We start from the raw sequence: 21,629 nt of genomic DNA on the forward strand, positions 1-21,629 counted from the left end.
GTGTAACTGGACTACTTTAAATTGACACCAGATCCGGTGACCTTTGGGACATGGTTTGACCCCCTTAGGAAAGTGCTATCATCATGAAACGTTCAGGTCACTTACAACTCAATAGATTCTACCTTCCTGTAACGTTTCAGCCTGATTGGACCTTGTTTTCACACAAAGGAACCCAGAATGATGTGAAATTGTGCTTCGTGCAACATAATTCTGGGTGCCATTTAAAAACCATAAGTGCTTATGACTCCATTCCTTTTTGTGGTTGTAGGGGCTGTTGATTGGGGTACACTAAAACAAACCTTATCTCTCTAGGACATTCAGAAGCCAAGTTATAAGCCCACAAATGTGTAACTGGACTACTTCTTTAAATTGACACCAGATCCGGTGACCTTTGGGACATGGTTTGACCCCCTTAGGAAAGTGCTATCATCAAGAAACGTTCAGATCACTTACAACGCAATAGATTCTACCTTCCTGTAACGTTTCAGCCTGATTGGACCTTGTTTTCACACAAATGGACCCAGAATGATGTGAAATTGTGCTTCGTGCAAAATAATTCTGTGTGCCATTTAAAAACCATAAGTGCTAATGACTCCATTCCTTTTTGTGGTTGTAGGGGCTGTTGATTGGAGTACACTAAAACAAACCTGATCTCTCTAGGACATTCAGAAGCCAAGTTATAAGTGTCAGGACTCAGGTATCTCCCGGCTGACCTTCGGACCACAACTCCCGACATGCCCCTCGTGGGGAGCTCCCAGCGTGCTCCTCGCGGGGATTCCCTCCACGTCACAGCCAAGCAAGGCTATATATGGAAGACGCCGTGACCGGCTTCTCATCTCAGTCATCGTTTCTTCCTCACAGTGATACGACCAGAGAAATAATAAAACTGTTAAACGTCTCACCTTGTTCGTCTCCTTCATCCAGTCTGATCAACCTGACAGGATGACTGAGATCCGAGTAGATTCGACGGAGATCGATCGTCTCCGCCACGAGAACGTGCAGCTGCGTTCCATGGTAGATCAGCTCAACACCAAGGTGAACTCCTTGTCCGACCACACCCTGCGTCTATCCACGGCTCTCACGGCTCTCCAACAACAGGCAAACGATCAGCAGCAACAGATCGCTGCACTCCAGCAGCCAACCCGCTCTGCTCCTAGGGAGGAGCCCCACTTCAGCCTGCCGGAGAGGTGGAACGGGGAGACGGGGAGCCCCGATGGTCTGCTCGCCACGCTGGACATGCAGTTCAAGTGCCAACCTGGACGCTACCCATCTGCGCGCTCCCGAGTGGCGCATCTCACCTCCCTGCTCTCCGGACGCGCCGCGGAGTGGGCTGCTGCGCTTTACAATTCCAAATCCCCTGCCTGCAACGACTATGCTGCGTTTGTGTCCGCTCTCCGGAAGACCTTTGTTCCCCCCAGCAGCGAAGTGGGAGCAGAGACACGCCTTCTCAAACTCCACCAGCGAGAACGCTCGGTGTGCGCTTATGCGTCGGAGTTTCGCACCATCTCCGCCAAGCTGCAGTGGAATGACTCCGCTCTGCGGGCCGCCTTCCTGGAGGGGCTGGCACCCTACATCCGTGATGAGTTGGCGGGAAGAGAGGTGCCTCAGACCCTGGATGAGGTGGTTGATCTGGCGCTGCGCATCGACCAGCGGGTTCTGGTTCGACCCAAGTTATCCACGCGTCCACCCAGGACGCCGGTGCCTCGCCCTCGTTCACCCACGCCAGCTCCTGTACCCATGCTGGCGGAGGAGCCCATGCAGCTTGGCCACCTTCCCCCCGAGGAGAGACAACGACGGTGGCGCGAGGGCCTCTGTGCCTACTGTGGCTCTCCCGACCACCGACGCCCGGACTGCCCGCTACGATCGGAAAACGGGGGGCCCCACTGAGTATTGGGGTCGCTCAGTCTGGGTCTTCTTCTACCCCTGTCGCTACTAACCGTCTCCTTATTCCTGTCACCCTCCTCCATGGTGAGGCCTCACTCCACGTAAATGCATTGGTGGACTCGGGGGCCGCGGACAATTTCATGGACCTAGATCTGGCAAAACGCCTACGGATCCCCCTACAACCCCTGGAGAGAGTTATACCAGTGACCTCGGTGGACGGTAGGCCTCTCCTACCCTACCCAGTCCGAGACCGAACCCAGTCACTCCGTATGATCACCCAAGGCCACCAGGAGACCCTCCATTTCCTGGTCATTTCTGCTCCCTCTTCTCCTCTAATCCTGGGGTTCCCCTGGCTCCGTCTCCACGACCCTCATATTTCCTGGTCCCAGAACCGCCTGCTGGGCTGGGGGACCTCTTGCCAGACCCACCTCGTTCCTCCTCCATCCTCGGCGGGTCTTCCGGACGGGGGCCCTGGCTCCACACCGCCCCACCTGCCGCTGCCCTATCGGGACCTGGCCGCGGTGTTCGACAAGCGGCGCGCCACCTCCCTGCCACCTCACCGGCCATATAATATGGAGATCAAGCTGCTACCCGGAACCAGTCCTCCCCGCGGGCGCCTTTTCTCTCTCGCGCCTCCCGAGACCAAAGCGATGGAAGAATACATCGCCCAGGCCCTCCAGCAGGGGTTCATCTGACCCTCCTCCTCTCCGGGTGCCGCTGGCTTCTTCTTCGTGAAGAAAAAGGAAGGCGATCTTCGCCCCTGCATAGACTATCGGGGTCTGAACAAGATCACGGTCAAGGACCGCCATCCTCTGCCGCTCCTCACTACCGCTCTGGATGCCATCTCCCAGGCACGGATCTTTACGAAACTGGATCTCCGGAGCGCCTACAATCTGGTCCGTATAAAGGCCGGGGATGAGTGGAAGACCGCATTCATAACACCCACCGGCCACTGGGAGTACCTGGTTATGCCCTTCGGACTATGCTATAGACACATTGCCATCAGCTTCTGGAGGCTGCTGAGCCCTGCTGCGGGCCAGGTCCGACCCAGGTTTCATCTCCTGCACCCCGCAGGGAACTAAACACACACTGCCTTCAGCTTCTGGAGGGTGATGGGCCCTGCTGCGGGCCAGGTCCGACGCAGGTTTCTGCTCCTCCACCTCGCAGGGACTTAAACACACACTGCCATCAGCTTCTGGAGGCTGCTGAGCCCTGCCGCAGACCAAGTCCGACCCAGGTTTCTGCTCCTCCACCCCGCAGGGACTTAGAGGCACGCTGCCATCAGCTTCTGGATGGTGATGGGCCCTGCTTTAGACCAGGTCCGACCCGGGATATAGCTCTCCCACCCCGCAGGGAATTAAAGACACACTGCCATCAGCTGCTGGAGGCTGCTGAGCTCTTCTATAGACCAGGTCCGACCCAGGTTCCAGCTCTCCCACCAGGCAGGGACTTAAACACACACTGTCATCAGCTGCTGGAGGCTGCTGAGCTCCGCTATAGACCAGGTCCGACCCAGGTTCCTGCCTCTCCACCCCGCAGGGGATTAAACACACACTGCCATCAGCTTCTGGAGGCTGCTGAGCTCCGCTGCGGGCCAGGTCCGACCCAGGTTTCTGCTCCTCCACCCCGCAGGGACTTAAACACACACAGCCATCAGCTTCTGGATGGTGATGGGCCATGCTGCACACCAAGTCCGACCCAGGTTTCTGCTCCTCCACCAGGCAGGGAATTAAACACACACTGCCATCAGCTTCTGGGGGCTGCTGAGCTCTGCTGCAGACCAGGTCCGACCCAGGATTCTGCTCCTGCACCCCGCAGGGAACTAAACACACACTGCCATCTGCAACTGGGCTGCTGAGCTCTGCTGTGGACAAGGTGCGACCCGGGTTTCAGCTCTCCCACCAGGCAGGGACTTAAACACACACTGCCATCAGCTTCTGGAGGCTGCTGAGCTCTGCTATAGACCAGGTGCGACCCAGCTTTCAGCTCCTCCACCCCGCAGGGACCTAAACACACACTGCCATCAGCTTCTGAGTGGTAATGGGCCCTGCTGCAGACCAGGTCCGACCCAGGTTTCATCTCTCCCACCCCGCAGGGAATTAAAGACACACCGCCATCAGCTTCTAGAGGCTGCTGAGCTCTGCTATAGACCAGGTCCGACCCAGGTATCGGCTCCCCCAGCAGGCAGAGACTTAAACACACACACACTGCCATCAGCTTCTTGAGTCTGCTGAGCTGTGCTGCAGACCAGGTCCGACCCAGGTTATGGCTCCTGCACCCCGCAGGGAATTAAAAACACACCGCCATCAACTTCTGGAGGGTGATGGGCCCTGCTGCGGACCAGGTCCGACCCAGGTTTCAGCTCCTGCACCCCACTAGGAATTAAACACACACTGCCTTCAGCAACTGGAGGCTGCTGAGCCCTGCTATAAGCCAGGTCCGACCCAGGTTATGCCTCCTGCACCCCGCAGGGAATTAAAAACACACTGCCATCAGCTGCTGGAGGCTGCTGGGCTCTACTATAGAGCAGGTCCGACCCAGGTTTCAGCTCCTGCACCCCGCAGGGACTTAAACACACACTGCCATCAGCAACTGGAGGCTGCTGAGCCCTGCTATAGACCAGGTGCGACCCAGGTTAGTCCTCCTGCACAACGCAGGGAATTAAAAACACACTGCCATCAGCTGCTGGAGGCTGCTGAGCTCTACTATAGAGCAGGTCCGACCCAGGTTTCAGCTCCTGCACCCCGCAGGGACTTAAACACACGCAGCCATCAGCTTCTGGATGCTGCTGAGACATGCTGCAGACCAGGTCCGACGCAGGTTTCAGCTCCTGCACCCCGCAGGGACTTAAACACACACTGCCATCAGCTTCTGGGGGCTGCTGAGCTCTCCTGTAGACCAGGTCCGACCCAGGTATCGGCTCTCCCACCAGGCAGGGACTTAAACACACACTGTCATCTGCAACTGGAGGCTGCTGAGCCCTGCTGCAGACCAGGTCCGACCCAGGTTTCAGCTCCTCCACCCCGCAGGGAACTAAACACACACTGCCATCAGCTTCTGGAGGCTGCTGAGCTCTACTATAGAGCAGGTCCGACCCAGGTTTCAGCTCCTGCACCCCGCGGGGACTTAAACACACACTGCCATCACCTTCTGCTGGCTGCTGAGCTCTGCTGCAGACCAGGTCCGACCCAGGTTTCAGCTCCTGCACCCCGCAGGGGATTAAAGACACACTGCCATCAGCTTCTGGGGGCTGCTGAGCTCTGCTAAAGACCAGGTCCGACCCAGCTTTCAGCTCCTCCACCCCGCAGGGACCTAAACACACACTGCCATCAGCTTCTGAGTGGTAATGGGCCCTGCACAGACCAGGTCCGACCCAGGTTTCAGCTCTCCCACCCCGCAGGGGATCAAACACACACTGCCATCAGCTTCTGGAGGCTGCTGAGCTCCGCTATTGACCAGGTCCGACCCAGGTTCCTGCTCCTGCACCCCGCAGAGGATTAAAGACACATTGCCATCAGCTTCTGGAGGCTGCTGAGCCCTGCTGCAGACCAGGTCCGACCCAGGTTTCTGCCTCTCCACCCCGCAGGGGATTAAACACACACTGCCATCAGCTTCTGGAGGCTGCTGAGCTCCGCTGCGGGCCAGGTCCGACCCAGGTTCCTGCTCCTCCACCCCGCAGGGACTTAGAGGCACGCTGCCATCAGCTGCTGGAGGGTGATGGGCCCTGCTACAGACCAGGTCCGACCCAGGTATCAGCTCATCCACCCCGCAGGGACTTGAACACACACTGCCATCAGCTTCTGGAGGGTGATGGGCCATGCTGCAGACCAGGTGCGACCCAGGTTTCAGCTATCCCACCAGGCAGGGAATTAAACACACACTGCCATCAGCTGCTGGATGCTGCTGAGCCCTGCTGCAGACCAGGTCCGACCCAGGTTTCTGCTCCTCCACCCCGCAGGGACTTAGAGGCACGCTGCCATCAGCTTCTGGATTCTGCTGAGACATGCTGCAGACCAGGTCCGACCCAGGTCTAAGCTCCTCCACCCCGCAGGGACTTAAAGACACACTGCCATCAGCTTGTGGATGCTGCTGAGACATGCTGCAGACCAGGTCCGACCGGGATTTAAGCTCTGCCACCCAGCAGGGACTTAAACACACACTGCCATCAGCTTCTGGGGGCTGCTGAGCTCTGCTGTAGACCAGGTCCGACCCAGGTTCCAGCTCTCCCACCAGGCAGGGACTTAAACACACACTGCAATCAGCTGCTGGAGGCTGCTGAGCTCTACTATAGAGCAGGTCCGACCCAGGTTTCAGCTCCTGCACCCCGCAGGGAATTGAAGACACACTGCCATCAGCTTCTGGAGGCTGCTGAGCTCTGCCATAGACCAGGTCCGACCCAGGTTCCAGCTCTCCCACCAGGCAGGGACTTAAACACACACTGCAATCAGCTGCTGGAGGCTGCTGAGCTCTACTATAGAGCAGGTCCGACCCAGGTTTCAGCTCCTGCACCCCGCAGGGACTTAAACACACGCAACCATCAGCTGCTGGACGGTGATGGGCCCTGCTATAGACCAGGTCCGACCCAGGTTTCAGCTCTCCCACCCCGCAGGGACTTAAAGACACACTGCCATCAGCTTCTGGATGCTGCTGAGACATGCTGCAGACCAGGTCCGACCGGGATTTAAGCTCTGCCACCCAGCAGGGACTTAAACACACGCAGCCATCAGCTGCTGGAGGGTGATGGGCCCTGCTGCAGACCAGGTCCGACCCAAGTTTCAGCTCTCCCACCCCGCAGGGGATCAAACACACACTGCCATCAGCTTCTGGAGGCTGCTGAGCTCTACTATAGAGCAGGTCCGACCCAGGTTTCAGCTCCTGCACCCCGCAGGGACTTAAACACACGCAACCATCAGCTGCTGGACGGTGATGGGCCCTGCTATAGACCAGGTCCGACCCAGGTTTCAGCTCTCCCACCCCGCAGGGACTTAAAGACACACTGCCATCAGCTTCTGGATGCTGCTGAGACATGCTGCAGACCAGGTCCGACCGGGATTTAAGCTCTGCCACCCAGCAGGGACTTAAACACACACTGCCATCAGCTTCTGGGGGCTGCTGAGCTCTGCTGTAGACCAGGTCCGACCCAGGTTGCAGCTCTCCCACCAGGCTGGGACTTAAACACACACTGCCATCAGCTTCTGGAGGCTGCTGAGCTCTGCTATAGACCAGGTGCGACCCAGGTTTCTGCTCCTCCACCCCGCAGGGAACTAAACACACACTGCCATCAGCTTCTGGGTGGTGATGGGCCCTGCTTTAGACCAGGTCCGACCCAGGTTTCAGCTCTCCCACCCCGCAGGGGATTAAACACACACTGCCATCAGCTTCTGGAGGCTGCTGAGCTCCGCTGCAGACCAGGTCCGACCCAGGTCTCAGCTCCTCCACCCCGCAGGGACTTAAAGACACACTGCCATCAGCTTCTGGATGCTGCTGAGACAAGCTGCAGACCAGGTCCGACCCAGGTTTCTGCTCCTCCACCCCGCAGGGCCTTAAACTCACACTGCCATCAGCTTCTGGATGCTGCTGAGACAAGCTGCAGACCAGGTCCGACCCAGGTTTCGGCTCATCCACCCCGCATGGACTTAAACCCACACTGCCATCAGCTTCTGGATGCTGCTGAGACAAGCTGCAGACCAGGTCCGACCCAGGTTTCTGCTCCTCCACCCTGCAGGGCCTTAAACTCACACTGCCATCAGCTGCTGGATGCTGCTGAGCTCTGCTGCAGACCAGGTCCGACCCAGGTTTCAGCTCTCCCACCCCGCAGGGACTTAAACACACACAGCCATCAGCTTCTGGGGGCTGCTGAGCCCTGCTGCAGACCAGGTCCGACCCAGGTTTCTGCTCCTCCACCCCGCAGGGCCTTAAACTCACACTGCCATCAGCTTCTGGAGGCTGCTGAGACATGCTGCAGACCAGGTCCGACCCAGGTTATGGCTCCTGCACCCCGCAGGGAATTAAAAACACACCGCCATCAGCTTCTGGAGGGTGATGGGCCCTGCTGCGGACCAGGTCCGACCCAGGTTTCAGCTCCTGCACCCCACTAGGAATTAAACACACACTGCCATCAGCAACTGGAGGCTGCTGAGCCCTGCTATAAGCCAGGTCCGACCCAGGTTATGCCTCCTGCACCCCGCAGGGAATTAAAAACACACTGCCATCAGCTGCTGGAGGCTGCTGAGCTCTACTATAGAGCAGGTCCGACCCAGGTTTCAGCTCCTGCACCCCGCAGGGAATTGAAGACACACTGCCATCAGCTTCTGGAGGCTGCTGAGCTCTGCCATAGACCAGGTCCGACCCAGGTTTCAGCTCTCCCACCAGGCAGGGTCTTAAACACACACTGCCATCAGCTTCTGGAGGCTGCTGAGCTCCGCTATAGACCAGGTCCGACCCAGGTTCCTGCTCCTGCACCCCGCAGAGGATTAAAGACACACTGCCATCAGCATCTGGGTGGTGATGGGCCCTGCTTTAGACCAGGTCCAACCCAGGTTTCAGCTCTCCCACCAGGCAGGGTCTTAAACACACACACTGCCATCAGCTGCTGGAGGCTGCTGAGCTCCGCTATAGACCAGGTCCGACCCAGGTTTCTGCTCCTGCACCCCGCAGAGGATTAAAGACACATTGCCATCAGCTTCTGGAGGCTGCTGAGCCCTGCTGCAGACCAGGTCCGACCCAGGTTTCTGCTCCTGCACCCCGCAGAGGATTAAAGACACATTGCCATCAGCTTCTGGAGGCTGCTGAGCTCTGCTATAGACCAGGTCCGACCCAGGTTTCAGCTCCTGCACCCCACTGGGAAATAAAGACACACTGCCATCAGCTGCTGGAGGCTGCTGATCTCTGCTGCAGACCAGGTCCGACCCAGGTTTCTGCTCCTCCACCCCGCAGGGAACTAAACACACACTTCCTTCAGCTTCTGGAGGGGGATGGGCCCTGCTGCGGGCCAGGTCCGACGCAGGTTTCTGCTCCTGCACCCCGCAGGGACTTAAACACACGCAGCCATCAGCTGCTGGAGGGTGATGGGCCCTGCTGCAGACCAGGTCCGACCCAAGTTTCAGCTCTCCCACCCCGCAGGGGATCAAACACACACTGCCATCAGCTTCTGGAGGCTGCTGAGCTCTACTATAGAGCAGGTCCGACCCAGGTTTCAGCTCCTGCACCCCGCAGGGACTTAAACACACGCAGCCATCAGCTGCTGGAGGGTGATGGGCCCTGCTGCAGACCAGGTCCGACCCAAGTTTCAGCTCTCCCACCCCGCAGGGACTTAAACACACACTGCCATCAGCTGCTGGAGGCTGCTGAGCTCTACTATAGAGCAGGTCCGACCCAGGTTTCAGCTCCTGCACCCCGCAGGGACTTAAACACACACTGCCATCACCTTCTGCTTGCTGCTGAGCTCTGCTGCAGACCAGGTCCGACCCAGGTTTCAGCTCCTGCACCCCGCAGGGGATTAAAGACACACTGCCATCAGCTTCTGGGGGCTGCTGAGCTCTGCTAAAGACCAGGTCCGACCCAGCTTTCAGCTCCTCCACCCCGCAGGGACCTAAACACACACTGCCATCAGCTTCTGAGTGGTAATGGGCCCTGCTGCAGACCAGGTCTGACCCAGGTTTCAGGTCTCCCACCCCGCAGGGGATCAAACACACACTGCCATCAGCTGCTGGAGGCTGCTGAGCTCCGCTATAGACCAGGTCCGACCCAGGTTCCTGCTCCTGCACCCCGCAGAGGATTAAAGACACATTGCCATCAGCTTCTGGAGGCTGCTGAGCCCTGCTGCAGACCAGGTCCGACCCAGGTTTCCGCCTCTCCACCCCGCAGGGGATTAAACACACACTGCCATCAGCTTCTGGAGGCTGCTGAGCTCCGCTGCGGGCCAGGTCCGTAGAGAAGCCCAAGCAAGAAGCGCCCCGAGGAGCGTCTTGCCACATGTCAACACTGGGTCTGACTGAGCGCCTCCAGGAGAGAGGCCCAAGCAAGACACGCCCCGAGGAGCGTCTTGACACTTGTCAACACTGGGTCTGACTGAGGGCCTCCATGAGAGAAGCCCAAGCAAGACGCGCCCCGAGGAGAGTCTTGCCACATGTCAACACTGGGTCTGACAGAGGGCATCCAGGAGAGAGGCCCAAGCAATACGCGCCCCGAGGAGCGTCTTGCCACATGTCAGCACTCGGTCTGACTGAGCGCCTCCAGGAGAGAGGCCCAAGCAAGAAGCGCCCCGAGGAGCGTCTTGCCACGTGTCAACACTGGGTCTTATTGAGGGCCTTCTGGAGAGAGGCCCAAGCAAGACGCGCCCCGAGGAGCATCTTGCCACATGTCAACAATGGGTCTGACTGAGGGCCTCCAGGAGAGAAGCCCAAGCAAGACGCGCCCCGAGGAGCTTCTTGCCACATGTCAGCACTCGGTCTGACTGAGCGCCTCCAGGAGAGAGGCCCAAGCAAGACGCGCCCCGAGGAGCGTCTTGACACATGTCTCCTCTGGGTCTGACTGAGCGCCTCCAGGAGAGAGGCCCAAGCAAGACGTGCCCCGAGGAGCGTCTTGCCACATGTCAACACTGGGTCTGACTGAGTGCCTCCATGAGAGAAGCCCCAGCAAGACGCGCCCCGAGGAGCATCTTGCCACATGTCAACACTGGGTCTCACTGAGAACCTCCAGGAGAGAGGCCCAAGCAAGACGCGCCCCGAGGAGCGTCTTGACACATGTCTCCTCTGGGTCTGACTGAGCGCCTCCAGGAGAGAGGCCCAAGCAAGACGTGCCCCGAGGAGCGTCTTGCCACATGTCAACACTGGGTCTGACTGAGTGCCTCCATGAGAGAAGCCCCAGCAAGACGCGCCCCGAGGAGCATCTTGCCACATGTCAACACTGGGTCTGACTGAGCGCCTCCAGGAGAGAGGCCCAAGCAAGACGCGCCCCGAGGAGCGTCTTGTCAAATGTCACTACTCGGTCTGACTGAGCGCCTCCAGGAGAGAGGCCCAAGCAAGACGTGCCCCGAGGAGCGTCTTGCCACATGTCAACAATGGGTCTGACTGAGGGCCTCCAGGAGAGAAGCCCAAGCAAGAAGCGCCCCGAGGAGCGTCTTGCCACATGTCAACACTGGGTCTGACTGAGCGCCTCCAGGAGAGAGGCCCAAGCAAGACACGCCCCGAGGAGCATCTTGACACATGTCAACACTGGGTCTGACTGAGGGCCTCCATGAGAGAAGCCCAAGCAAGACGCGCCCCGAGGAGAGTCTTGCCACATGTCAACACTGGGTCTGACAGAGGGCATCCAGGAGAGAGGCCAAAGCAAGACGCGCCCCAAGGAGCGTCTTGACACATGTCAGCACTGGGTCTGACAGAGGGCCTCCATGAGAGAGGCCCAAGCAAGACGCGCCCCGAGGAGTGTCTTGCCACATGTCAACACTGGGTCTGACTGAGCGCCTCCAGGAGAAAGGCCCAAGCAAGACGCGCCCCGAGGAGCGTCTTGCCACGTGTCAACACTGGGTCTGACTTAGCGCCTCCAGGAGAGAGGCCCAAGCAAGATGCGCCCCGAGGAGCGTCTCGCCACGTGTCACCACTGGGTCTGACTGAGCTCCTCCAGGAGAGAGGCCCAAGCAAGACGTGCCCCGAGGAGCGTCTTGCCACGTGTCACCACTGGGTCTGATTGAGCACCTCCAGGAGAGAGGCCCCAGCAAGACGCGCCCCGAGGAGCGTCTTGCCTTATGTCAGCACTCGGTCTGACTGAGCGCCTCCAGGAGAGAGGCCCAAGCAAGACGCGGCCCGAGGAGCGTCTTGCCACATGTCACTACTCACTACTCGGCCTAACTGAGCGCCTCCAGGAGAGAGGTCCAAGCAAGACGCGCCCCGAGGAGCGTCTTGCCACATGTCACTACTCGGTCTGACTGAGCGCCTGCAGGAGAGAGGCCCAAGCAAGACGTGCCCCGAGGAGCGTCTTGCCACATGTCAACAATGGGTCTGACTGAGGGCCTCCAGGAGAGAAGCCCAAGCAAGACGCGCCCCGAGGAGTGTCTTGCCACATGTCAACACTGGGTCTGACTGAGGGCCTTCTGGAGAGAGGCCCAAGCAAGACGCGCCCCGAGGAGCGTCTTGCCACATGTCAACAATGGGTCTGACTGAGGGCCTCCAGGAGAGAAGCCCAAGCAAGACGCGCCCCGAGCAGCGTCTTGCCACATGTCAGCACTCGGTCTGACTGAGTGCCTCCAGGAGAGAGGCCCAAGCAAGACATGCTCCGAGGAGCGTCTTGCCACATGTCAACACTGGGTCTGACTGAGCGCCTCCAGGAGAGGCCCAAGCAAGACGCGCCCCGAGGAGCGTCTTGCCACATGTGAACACTGGGTCTGACTGAGCGCCTCCAGGAGAGAGGCCCAAGCAAGACGCGCCCGGAGGAGCGTCTTGCCACATGTCAGCACTCGGTCTGACTGAGCGCCTCCAGGAGAGAGGCCCAAGCAAGACGCGCCCCGAGGAGCATCTTGACACATGTCTCCTCTGGGTCTGACTGAGCGCCTCCAGGAGAGAGGCCCAAGCAAGACGTGCCCCGAGGAGCATCTTGCCACATGTCAACACTGGGTCTGACTGAGTGCCTCCATGAGAGAAGCCCCAGCAAGACGCGCCCCGAGGAGCATCTTGCCACATGTCAACACTGGGTCTGACTGAGAACCTCCAGGAGAGAGGCCCAAGCAAGACGCGCCCTGAGGAGCGTCTTGCCACATGTCAACACTGGGTCGACTGAGCGCCTCCAGGAGAGAGGCCCAAGCAAGACGCGCCCCGAGGAGCGTCTTGTCAAATGTCACTACTCGGTCTGACTGAGCGCCTCCAGGAGAGAGGCCCAAGCAAGACGTGCCCCGAGGAGCGTCTTGCCACATGTCAACAATGGGTCTGACTGAGGGCCTCCAGGAGAGAAGCCCAAGCAAGAAGCGCCCCGAGGAGCGTCTTGCCACATGTCAACACTGGGTCTGACTGAGCGCCTCCAGGAGAGAGGCCCAAGCAAGACACGCCCCGAGGAGCGTCTTGACACATGTCAACACTGGGTCTGACTGAGGGCCTAAATGAGAGAAGCCCAAGCAAGACGCGCCCCGAGGAGAGTCTTGCCACATGTCAACACTGGGTCTGACAGAGGGCATCCAGGAGAGAGGCCCAAGCAATTTGCGCCCCGAGGAGCGTCTTGCCACATGTCAGCACTCGGTCTGACTGAGCGCCTCCAGGAGAGAGGCCCAAGCAAGAAGCGCCCCGAGGAGCGTCTTGCCACGTGTCAACACTGGGTCTGATTGAGGGCCTTCTGGAGAGAGGCCCAAGCAAGACGCGCCCCGAGGAGCGTCTTGCCACATGTCAACAATGGGTCTGACTGAGGGCCTCCAGGAGAGAAGCCCAAGCAAGACGCGCCCCGAGGAGCTTCTTGCCACATGTCAGCACTCGGTCTGACTGAGCGCCTCCAGGAGAGAGGCCCAAGCAAGACGCGCCCCGAGGAGCGTCTTGACACATGTCAACACTGGGTCTGACAGAGGGTCTCCAGGAGAGAGGCCCAAATAAGACGCGCCCCGAGGAGCGTCTTGCCACATGTCAACAATGGGTCTGACTGAGGGCTTCCAGGAGAGAAGCCCAAGCAAGACGCGCCCCGAGGAGCGTCTTGACACATTTCTCCTCTGGGTCTGACTGAGCGCCTCCAGGAGAGAGGCCCAAGCAAGACGTGCCCCGAGGAGCGTCTTGCCACATGTCAACACTGGGTCTGACTGAGTGCCTCCATGAGAGAAGCCCCAGCAAGACGCGCCCCGAGGAGCATTTTGCCACATGTCAACACTGGGTCTGACTGAGAACCTCCAGGGGAGAGGCCCAAGCAAGACGCGCCCCGAGGAGCGTCTTTCCACATGTCAACACTCGGTCTGTTCCCATCAAAGAGCCTTTATTACCCATTTCCCATAGTAAAGAAAACACCGCAGCAGTCACATCGTTGTGGGCGGGCCTACCCTCAGACAGCAGAGCGCTGCTCACAACAGGTGACAGCAGCCGGTACCATGGGCGTCGCACCCGTGGGGGATTCAACACCCACACTTTTCCAGCTGTTTTGCTCACCTCCACACCAGTCTGGTTTCTTTACGTCACACTCACTCTGTTTGCCTCATCTCCTTCTTCACCTCCGCTTCTGACAGCCGATGTCGGGTTTCCAGGAGAGCAGGAGAGGGAGGGACGGAAGAGCTCGACTGAATAATTTTACATCTTGATATTAGCTGTACAAAGTCTGAGTTTGATAAAGTGAAGAACAACCATTTGCAGAGGTTTATAATAGGCGCGGCGCCAGGTTTTCATTTTTGGGTGGGCCACGGTAATTCTGGATGGACCGTAATAAGCAGTGCCTTAAGTGAAGCAGGCAGGTCGCGCTAGAAAATTTAGTTTAAAAAGACGTCATAAATGTGTTCCCCCGTCATTTTTATTTATAAAATATGAAGTAAAAACTCCCAATTTAATTTTCATTCATTTGTCATTAATATGTAGTCTACACCAGTACGTTAAGTGGACCAACTTCCAGTAAACGCAAAGCATCCAGCCCACCTCTCCAAATGCGTAAAATGTGCATCAGCCGCTAGTTAGGCGTGCCGCGCGCACCGTCAGCTATCAGCCCAGACAAGAGCAGAGCAAATAGAGAAAGAATAGAGGATAATTGTGTCTGGATGTGGATGGAGATTACATTTTACAGCAGCCTGATCATCATTTAAACACGTAAACCATCACCTGGCTTCTAGTCCACGCTATCAGCATTATTTTAATTGGTGTGTGTGTGTGTGTTCCACTTCAAACACTGGTCTAACCAACCAGACCTGCGTGTCCAGTAACATATTAATGTTACAATTAAACAGTTTCACTTCATGTAGGCTAGGAACGTTTCACCTGCCGTGGCCCGACCGCTTCTGCTCCACATAAACTTTGTGCGTGATCAAATGTCTCTACAGGTGCTTTCTGAGCTGAAGAGGCGACTGGATGCGTCATGCGTCTCCATATTAGAGACGGGAACAAGCGCTGTTCAGCCAAACTTTCATAATTTCATAAAAATAACATTTTTCCAAATGACATCCCTCAGAGAGACCGGGTTTCCAGACCGCTTCAGTGGGAGGAAATCAACGAACATCCTTGAGTATATCCGTCAAAATAAACAGTCAAATGGAAATATCTGTAACCTGTCATTTAACTGTTTTGCCTTCCTGTGAAGATTGTTGCAAAGAGAAAGAATTAAACTTGATTAACCCCAGAGCCACGCGCACTGCGCTGTACGTCGTGACTGTAAATGAGGGGGAAACGATTTAATCGGATCCTTTTCTTTTCAACATGGTTTAATGTAAAGTTTCATTCAGTACAAACTTTAGTTACACCAATCTAACGAGACAGAGCCTGGATTTGGATTATGAACAGTTTAAACATGTTTAAAACGGAGACATGCGTGACGCGTCTAAAATTCGCACCTGCTCCGCTATTATGGAAATTAAACTAACAAGATGAATAGCATGAACTTATTTTAGGCACAGACAATATCACCCACACTTTTGAAAAGGTTGCAACGCGCCTGATCGCTCGTGTACGTCAAAGTTATCTTTCGTAAGAAGATAATCAATAAAACGATTTATATAAAGTGGATCCAGAAGCTGTAGCCCGTCTCTGCCGACAATATTTTGATATTTTTCACCCTGTTGGTGGTTTTACTGAGCAGGTGCCACTTTTGTCACGCGATTCTTTTTAAAACATGTTTAGACTGTTCAGAATACAAATCCGGGCTCTGTCACGTTTGATTGTTGTAATTAAACTTTGTAGGTGGGGAAGGTCAGAAAGCAGCTCAGAAGCGCATATGATTACGCACAAGCGTGACGCGTCAACCCGGTCTCACAGTAAGACCGGGTTGGACCTGTTCAGGTTCACGCAGACAATCTTTACATTTAGAATTGGCATACAGATGTAAAATTAATGCAGTAAAATATAAAGCATTTTATTTAAATATCCATTCATTATTTTAAAAGTACAGAGAGCCGCATCAGATGGATGGAGGAGCCGCATGCGGCTCCAGAGCCGCGGGGTGCCGACCCCTGTGCTAGCCTACTTTATTGTCCCCAGCAATTTTTAAACCCCACTCAAGTGTATGGTTATTGTCCCCAGCAATTCGGAAAACAAACTGACGGCCTTGGTTGAACCCCCACTCCTCTGTTTGGTCTCCTTTTTTATTACAGCCCACCACTTCCAGTCTGGGTTGTAACAATCTGCAGACAGATTTCTGAGTATCTCCTCCATTGGTACACAGATCCTCACTGAGCCATGTACTGTGAACAAATAGTTTCTCCATGATATTATCCAGCAAGGTCCCGTTTTTGTCAAAACAAGGGTGAGGTAATGAAAAAATAGAAATATTTCATTAAATTAACATTTAAATTATTTATATGCATCATAAAAAAAACATGTTTTGAAATATATAAAGTGCACCAAACTTGACTCAGTCCATTCAACAATTCTAAATGGACAATTATGTAACTCATCAATTAATTATTTGAAAGGATAATTTGTCAATTAAATACTGAAAAAAATAAACAATTCATTAATGAGGCAAGAACTTTTCTTTCTCTCTCTCTCTCTCTCTCTCTCTCTCTCTCTGGAAGCCCCACTCTAAGGGAGTTTGCAGTGTATTAGTGAGTCATATATTGTACAACCACAGTCATAATGTTTTCAATCAGTAGTTTTATTTCAGTTTGTATTTTTCCAGTATCACAAAAAATGTAATTTTATATGGTTAAAACCATCTAGCTTATGAGCACTTTTTAAAACACTGCCCAGCAAACATTCGGACGTTTAATGACAGTTGAACGGTCACAACTGTAAAATACCTGAAATTAAGGAAAATTACCAAGACATCTACTGCATTTTCCTTTGCCCGGACTCGAACCCGGATCCTCCGGGGCGAGAGTCACCCACTCTCCCAGCTGAGCTATGCCAGGAACTACTGAATAGCAGACTTTTTTATATAGATAGGTAGAGGGTAAAGTGCGGGGTACACTAACCAATCAGAGGACAGAGAAGATCTGCCACAGGCCACGCCTCCAGAGTGCCAAAAGCCCTTACAGCCGAGCGAGCAGGAGTCAGAAACCGAGCGCGCAGAGAGGCTGCCGAGCGCGCACATAGGCTGCCGCACGCGCACGTTTTCCTCTGCCGTGTGCTCGTTGACAACGCGCGCACACAGGTTTGTCACTTGTGCACATCCTTGTGTGCTCACAGACACAGTTTGCTCCCTCTCAGTGCACGAATGACCTCTCGCCATGTATATTTCCGCTCGCGAGTCCCGTTCACACGCGCGCTGCCATGTATATTTTCGCTCGCGAGTCCCGTTCACACGCGCGCTGTGGACCCAATGCGCGTGCACGGGTTGTGGCACGCTTTAAACGCCATAGATCTCTCTAGGACATTCAGAAGCCAAGTTAGAATCCCACAAAGGTGTAACTTGACTACTTCTTTAAAGTGACACCAGGCCCGGTGACCTTTGGGACATGGTTTGACCCCCTATAGGAATGTGCGATCATCATGAAACGTTCAGATCACTTACAACTCAATAGATTCTACCTTCTTGTAACGTTTCAGCCTGATTGGACCTTGTTTTCACACAAATGAACCCAGAATGATGTGAAATTGTGCTTCGTGCAACATAATTCTGGGTGCCATTTAAAAACCATAAGTGCTAATGACTCCATTCCTTTTTGTGGTAATGGGGGCTGTGAATTGGAGTACTCTAAAACAAACCTGACCTCTCTAGGATATTCAGAAGCCAAGTTATAAGCCCACAAAGGTGTAACTGGACTACTTCTTTAAATTGACACCAGATCCGGTGACCTTTAGGACATGGTTTGACCCCCTTAGGAAAGTGCTATCATCATGAAACGTTCAGATCACTTTAGAGGTGTGAATCTTCACTAGTCTCACGATTCGATTCGATTACGATTATTGTGTCAGCGATTCAATTCGATTCGATATCTCGATGCATCACGATGCATCACGATTATTTCATGTGGATTTCATGTCATCAATAAATATATGTTAGACATTTGCTTTTTTATTTAACAAAAACTTTTATTTGCATAAATATGCAGTAAACAGCTTTCTGATAACAGTCCTTGGGACAGTGTAAAAGTACCAAACATTTGAAGCTTTAGTTTGCATTTAAGAGGATTGCACAGCAAAAAAAAAATCTCTTTCCTCATTAAACAATAATGTCTCAGGCTGTCGGAAAAACATGTTCTGTAGATGCTAACAAAATATTTAACAACTCTGAACAACCGTAAATGAGAAATAATTATTTGGAAAGTATTCTCTCCTGTGATAACAGTCCTTATACAAAAGTGAAAAACTTTAAATTTAAGAGGACTTAAGAACATAAAAAAATATCTCCTTATTTGACATTCACTTCTCAGGCTGTGTGGGGGGAAAGAAACGTGTTCTTCAGATGTTTGCAAAATCTACCAATACTGGCATATTTTGGAAAACCCACGAATAATACATAACAGTCCTTGGGACAACAAAAAGTGCAAACATTTTAACATTTGTTTGAATTTAAGAAGATGTACTGAAAAGTAATAATGATGACTAGTTAACATTTGGAAGTTGAAGGTTTTTGTGCAAAAACACCAGTTGATCTACATGCTGTGGTTTGAGAGTAGATCTTTTGGCCGTGATAACGTCTCCAGCAGTGGAGAAAACACGTTCTGCAGATACACTTGTTCCAGGGATGCAAAGGTATCGTTTTGACAGTCGAGCCAGGAGAGGAAATGTAACCTTGTGTACCCTCCACCAGTTTAAAGGGTCCTCTGACAGGGGCAATGATGACGTTTTCAAATGATTATCCATTTCCTCTTCAGCTCTGACATAGGGGGTCTTGGATTCTTCACTAACCTCAACATCATTGAAAGACTGTCCCAGCAAGCTCACAAGTAATGATGTAGGCTTTCTTTTAGCAGCCGAGGGATCGTCTGCCGAGGTTCCATCCTTCTGAACTTCGGGTTGCACCGGAACTTTTGGGTGCATGGCCAGGATACACTCCTGCTGTTTAGGGAAAAAATAAAAAATCATTATTTTATCTGATAGGGAACTTACTAGTCTGTCTAAATTGTATGGCTTTCAATATTTTAAAATATTTAATGATTAATCACACTTTTGAAAATGTTGATGTACCTTATCATAATATTTATTTTTATTATGATAAAAGCATTCCGGTGGATTTACTCATTTTATGCTAATGTAAATAATTACTTACAGCACCAAACATGGCAAATTATTAAGAATATTATACAGAAATGTATATGTTAATTCAAAAAGAAAGTGATGAATTTACCTCCAAACATGTTGCCTCCTCAGTCACTTCTCTGTAGACATCTGATCGCTCCTTCTCTGTCAGGAAAGGTAATCCCTTAAAGCGGGGATCCAGGGCCGAGGCTGTACAAAGCATTTTCTTCTCTGCCTCAGAGCTGTACCTGTTCATGAGATCTGTTCTGACAGCATTCTTGATGTCGTGAATCATGGGTGAGTCGCTGATGCTGCTGGTCATGTTTTGGAGAAGTTGTGCCTTGAGTGGAGCAATCAAGGAGATGGTTGGATTGCTTTCCTCAGATATTAGTGTGGTTGCATCTTTCATTGCTTTTAATGCACTGACAGCGTCTTCAGCATTAGATACATCTGTCTCGTTGAGTGTGCAGATGTCAGACTCTCCTTTTCTAACTTCCGGTGACAACAAGGTGGCACAAATGGCAGGTTGCTGTTCCAAAAACCTCTGGACCATGTTGTAGGAACTGTTCCACCTTGTTGGTACATCTGTGAGTAGTTTTTGATTTTTCAGACCCAAGCATTTCTGATTTACCTTTAAACAGTGGCTTGCTGTTGTGCTACGATGGAAGAATATGGATATACGTCTGATTCTTCCCAGAAGCCTGGTAAGCGATGCAACTCGAAGCCCATGCTGTGATGCCAGGTTCAATGTGTGAGCAAAGCATCTGACATGTTTGAATTTTCTGATTTGAGCTGCAAGAATCATGTTTGAAGCGTTGTCTGTAACCAGGACAATATCTTTATCTGACAGCTGCCACTCTGAAACAACATCTGAAAGTAGCTCTGCCAGATGTGCACCTGTGTGAGACTCATAAACAGCTCTCGTCTGCAGCACGAGGGAAATAATCTGCCAGTCCTCGCTCATGTAGTGTGCCGTCACTGTAATATAGGACTCTGTTGCCACTGAAGTCCAGGAATCGCATGTTATTGCTACTAAATTAGCTTTGCTCATGGAGGTTAATATCTTGGCTTTGGTTTCATCATACAGTGCAGGAATTACCTGTTCTGCGAAGTGGCTACGTGCAGGGACCTTGTATCGTGGCTCCAGTGTCTTTAACATGTGTTTGAACCCAGGGTTTTCCACGACAGAATACGGTCGTAAATCCTTCGCAATGAAAGCCCCCACAGCCTGGGTTATTTTCTTCCCTTTTTCCGAGTTGGGAGGTATTATTGAGAGAGCCGCATTAATTTTTGGCTGCGCAGGGCTGGGCGGTTCAACAGCTGGTGTTATTGTTAGCAACTCAGGGTGGAAACGGCTAACATGATTCCTTAAATTGGTGGTGTTCCCGACGTATTTAATCTTGCTGTGGCAGGTTTTACACACGGCATATGACATGTCCAAATCATGTCTCCCTGATTGTTGGTAAAATCCAAAACGGCTCCATATGTCTGCTTTCAGTGTCTTTGGAGGGTCTTTTATCTGTAACGCTAACTCGGAGCTTAGTTCCGCCATGACCGCAAAGGCGCCAGTGCGCAGCTGCATTCGTCGCTCCATTATGACGTTTGAAGTAAGGGACAAAATCAGCCGATGCTAGGCTAAAAGATTCATGTTGCGGTTGGAAAACAAACATTATGTTATAATCGATTATAGGGCGCTTCTGCATCGATGCATAATCATTTATGTCCGCATCGCAATGCATCGATTATATGATTATTTTAAACGGCTCTAGATCACTTACAACTCAATTGATTCTACCTTCCTGTAACGTTTCTGCCTGATTGGACCTTGTTTTCCCACAAATGAACCCAGAATGATGTGAAATTGTGCTTCGTGCAACATAATTCTGGGTGCCATTTAAAAACCATAAGTGCTAATGACTCCATTCCTTTTTGTGGTTGTAGGGGCTGTTGATTGGAGTACACTAAAACAAACCTTATCTCTCTAGGACATTCAGAAGCCAAGTTATAAGCCCACAAATGTGTAACTGGACTACTTCTTTAAATTGACACCAGATCCGGTGACCTTTGGGACATGGCTTGACCCCCTTAGGAAAGTGCTATCATCAAGAAACGTTCAGATCACCTACAACTCAATAGATTCTACCTTCCTGTAACGTTTCAGCCTGATTGGACCTTGTTTTCACACAAATGGACCCAGAATGATGCGAAATTGTGCTTCGTGCAACAGAATTCTGCGTGCCATTTAAAAACCATAAGTGCTAATGACTCCATTCCTTTTTGTGGTTGTAGGGGCTGTTGATTGGAGTACACTAAAACAAACCTTATCTCTCTAGGACATTCAGAAGCCAAGTTATAAGCCCACAAATGTGTAACTGGACTACTTCTTTAAATTGACACCAGATCCGGTGACCTTTGGGACATGGCTTGACCCCCTTAGGAAAGTGCTATCATCAAGAAACGTTCAGA

The 21,629-nt window shown here is 53.0% G+C and overlaps 1 protein-coding gene across 1 annotated transcript; it reads right to left on the minus strand.

Moving 5' to 3' along the window:
* Positions 1 to 16,763: 16,763 nt before the first annotated feature.
* Positions 16,764 to 20,757, minus strand: LOC139070454 (E3 SUMO-protein ligase ZBED1-like). The gene is made up of 4 exons (XM_070552714.1): positions 19,273 to 20,757; positions 18,582 to 18,983; positions 17,016 to 17,109; positions 16,764 to 16,780 (listed from the first exon to the last, which is right to left on the minus strand). Exons 1-4 carry the CDS (start codon positions 20,755 to 20,757, stop codon positions 16,764 to 16,766), a joined length of 1,998 nt encoding a protein of 665 aa, XP_070408815.1.
* Positions 20,758 to 21,629: the final 872 nt, after the last annotated feature.

Source organism: Nothobranchius furzeri, chromosome 6 (genome assembly GCF_043380555.1).
Source record: "Nothobranchius furzeri strain GRZ-AD chromosome 6, NfurGRZ-RIMD1, whole genome shotgun sequence".
Taxonomy (NCBI): domain Eukaryota; kingdom Metazoa; phylum Chordata; class Actinopteri; order Cyprinodontiformes; family Nothobranchiidae; genus Nothobranchius; species Nothobranchius furzeri.